This window comes from Anopheles marshallii, chromosome 2, assembly GCF_943734725.1.
Source record: "Anopheles marshallii chromosome 2, idAnoMarsDA_429_01, whole genome shotgun sequence".
Classification (NCBI taxonomy): domain Eukaryota; kingdom Metazoa; phylum Arthropoda; class Insecta; order Diptera; family Culicidae; genus Anopheles; species Anopheles marshallii.
Window position 1 is genome coordinate 64,951,787 of NC_071326.1, and position 3,310 is coordinate 64,955,096.

General features: G+C 43.4%; 1 protein-coding gene across 1 annotated transcript; it reads left to right on the forward strand.

Moving 5' to 3' along the window:
- Positions 1–311: 311 nt before the first annotated feature.
- LOC128710345 (neuromedin-K receptor-like) lies at positions 312–3,092 on the forward strand. The gene is made up of 7 exons (XM_053805399.1): positions 312–396; positions 459–810; positions 897–1,018; positions 1,093–1,325; positions 1,466–1,566; positions 2,123–2,213; positions 2,364–3,092. Exons 1-7 carry the CDS (start codon positions 312–314, stop codon positions 3,090–3,092), a joined length of 1,713 nt encoding a protein of 570 aa, XP_053661374.1.
- Positions 3,093–3,310: the final 218 nt, after the last annotated feature.

Sequence of the window (3,310 nt, forward strand, 5' to 3'; positions counted from 1 at the left end):
TTATACGTTCTACATGAAACTGACGATTATACGAGATACTACATCGTACCACAAACATTCTAAGATTGATTACTAACATTTCAAATGATGTCCTTGCATATCCTAATGTTATCATCTTATTATTACATTTGTGCTATCAAGTGCACTTCTGGAGTTGTGTAGGAGCAAGCAAATTTTGAGTAGAAAATGCTTAATCATAGAAATCTCACGTATGCTATCGGTTCGTATTACGTAATCGCATTTTACACATAAGAAGTAATTACGGTTGTTTCTGAATATACATTCCTAAATATGCTTCTTTCAGCATCATCATGCAAACCTCGGATATCACGGCATATCACACGGCCTACAACTACACACTCAACCAGACGGACGTCAGGATTGTCCTGGAGGATGGTAAGCAAACAAATGGTACAAGGAAAACCACATCATCTAACCATTCCCGTCATTTCGTGCAGAAAACCTTTACCAGGTACCCATTGGACTGTTGGTGTTGTTGTCCATCTTTTACGGCACTATCAGCATCCTGGCAGTGATAGGGAACTCGCTGGTGATATGGATCGTCATCACAACCAAGCAGATGCAAACGATCACCAACATGTTTATCGCCAATCTGGCACTAGCGGACGTTACGATCGGTGTGTTCGCCATCCCATTCCAGTTCCAGGCGGCCCTGCTGCAACGCTGGAACCTGCCCGAGTTCATGTGCCCGTTCTGTCCGTTCGTGCAGCTTATCAGCGTTAACGTGTCCGTCTTTACGCTCACCGCCATTGCCGTCGATAGGCATCGGGCCATCATCAATCCGCTCAGGTGAGGCCAACCATCACAAAAACCGTTTTGATAAGCGTTTACCATGAATCGTCTGTTTGTTTTGTGCTTTGTCCCACTCTTAATAGGGCACGGACATCGAAAAACATATCCAAATTCGTCATCAGCGCCATCTGGATGCTATCGTTTGCATTGGCCGCACCGATTCTGTTCGCACTGCGAGTACGTCCAGTATCCTACATTGCGCTAGGTACGCTCCAAACACTTCTGCATCGTCTCCCGTACAGGACGGTCACTTATGAGTTTGCTGTTTCTCCCGTCCAGGTGGTATGAACGAAACGTACACCAACATTACCGTACCGTTCTGTAAGGTGGTCAACTTTGAGCATGGGGAAATTCTGCTCTATCGTTACATCCTCGTGCTGGTGCAGTACTTCATACCGCTGTTTGTCATCAGCTTCGTTTACATACAGATGGCCCTTCGATTGTGGGGCTCGAAGACACCGGGCAATGCGCAAGATTCACGAGACATTACCATGCTGAAGAACAAGAAGAAAGTGAGTCCTTGTTTGGAACAGGCGGATTGAAAGGATGAAGCATCTGAATGCTTCTCATCTGCAACGGAAGAGCTGACCGTATTCACTATTATTTTACTCTTAATGCTATTTTTTCCATCTGCAACATTTCCCACGGGAAGGTTATTAAAATGCTGATTATCGTTGTGGCACTGTTCGGCGTTTGCTGGTTTCCTTTGCAGCTCTACAACATCCTGCACGTGACGTTGCCGGAAATCAATGAGTAAGTGAACAGTGATTTTAAGACTTCCACTACTTATGTTATTCGCTATTACTCCTTATACAACAGCTAATACTAAACTTTCCGCCAGAGGGCTTTTGATAGTATCCATCGAGTAAATACGAGGTTTCTTATAGGATTCTTCGCCATAATAACACAACAACAACGTAACGAAATATTGAAAAACGATATTCAATAGAAGCCTTTGGCATTATTGAACAACGTGGAATTGCATACTTCTAGGCGTTTACGCAGTGCTTATCAACTGAGTAACCTACCGCTGGACTGAATCATTTTACATTTCATGTTTGACTATTTATGTAGAAATTTAATGAACCCTACATTAAAACAAATCGTTCCATGGACCTAACATCGAGCGTACCAATGGCACATTAAGGTTAAACACGTGTGATAGCTTATGGGGATTGCAGTTTTTATTTCCAATACAGTTGTGTATGCACGCAAATTTCTTCGTTTTCATTACATTGCACAGCAGAGTGCCTGACTGACGATAATGAGCTTACGGAAAGGTTTGTTAAATTTCGATTATCTTTCGCAGATATCGTTTTATCAACATCATTTGGTTCGTCTGTGATTGGTTGGCCATGAGCAACAGCTGTTACAATCCGTTTATCTATGGCATTTATAACGTAAGTACAGTGTCGCAATGTCCGATCGAATGGCACACCAAATTGAATTGAATTGTTGATTTTGGCTGACAACTAACGCGCTTGTAATTGATATTTTCTCTTTGATTTTATCAAAAAAATGCATACTGTCGGGCAACGCAATTCGGATAGGAGAAGTTTAAGCGCGAATTTCGCAAACGTTATCCATTTAAGCGTGATCAAACCTACAACCATGCCCATGAATCGGACAAAACGTCATCCATTTTCACGCGCGTCAGTTCTATTCGCTCCAGCTACGCTACATCGTCCATACGGAACAAGCTAAGTACCAACCGCTATTCAGCATCCAAGCAGCTTCCAGCTCAGTTCAAATTTCCACCATCCAATCAACATTTCCACCAACCTCCTTCCACCCACAATAACACGGCCCATATGCACGAGCTAACGTTTGGAACGAAAAAATGCCCCTTGAACTTTGACGGCACTTCAACGACCACCTTCGCTCAAGGGCGGCCGATAAGCTGGGAGCAAAAGATGGAGCAGCAGTTGGTCGAGCACGATAAATTGATTGGATCCATTACGGATCCACACCAGCAACAGATACTTGTGAGTTCCAGCATAGGCGACATTGAGGATCACCAGCTACGGACGAAAGAACCGATCTCTTTAACTTCCAACCGCACCGAAGCAGCAAGGCAGCGAAATGGTACGTCTCGGGAATCCACCCTAACCACCAACTATGTTGACCAGGTGGCACTGAAACATCCGCATCCGGACAGTGGAGGTGAGGGTGGTGATGGTGAACCAGAACCCGGAATACGCTCCATCCACGAAGGTTTGGACTCTGGAGGCCACCTGTATTGTAACGATTTAGAAGAACTTGGGCCATACTTTGACTAAGGACCCGAGTGACAGTTCCACGATGTTTTATAACCTTTTAGCACAAACGTCACCCAATGCGTGAAAGGCTGAAATGTACATATTTAGCTGCTTTTTATTAAGTACATAATGAGCAATGTATATTCACTGAAAGCTGTTTGCATTTAATGAGTTTAAATAAAGCTAAGGCCACAGCTAAAATATGTTTTAGTATTGCAGATCACTCATTTTTTTTTTTT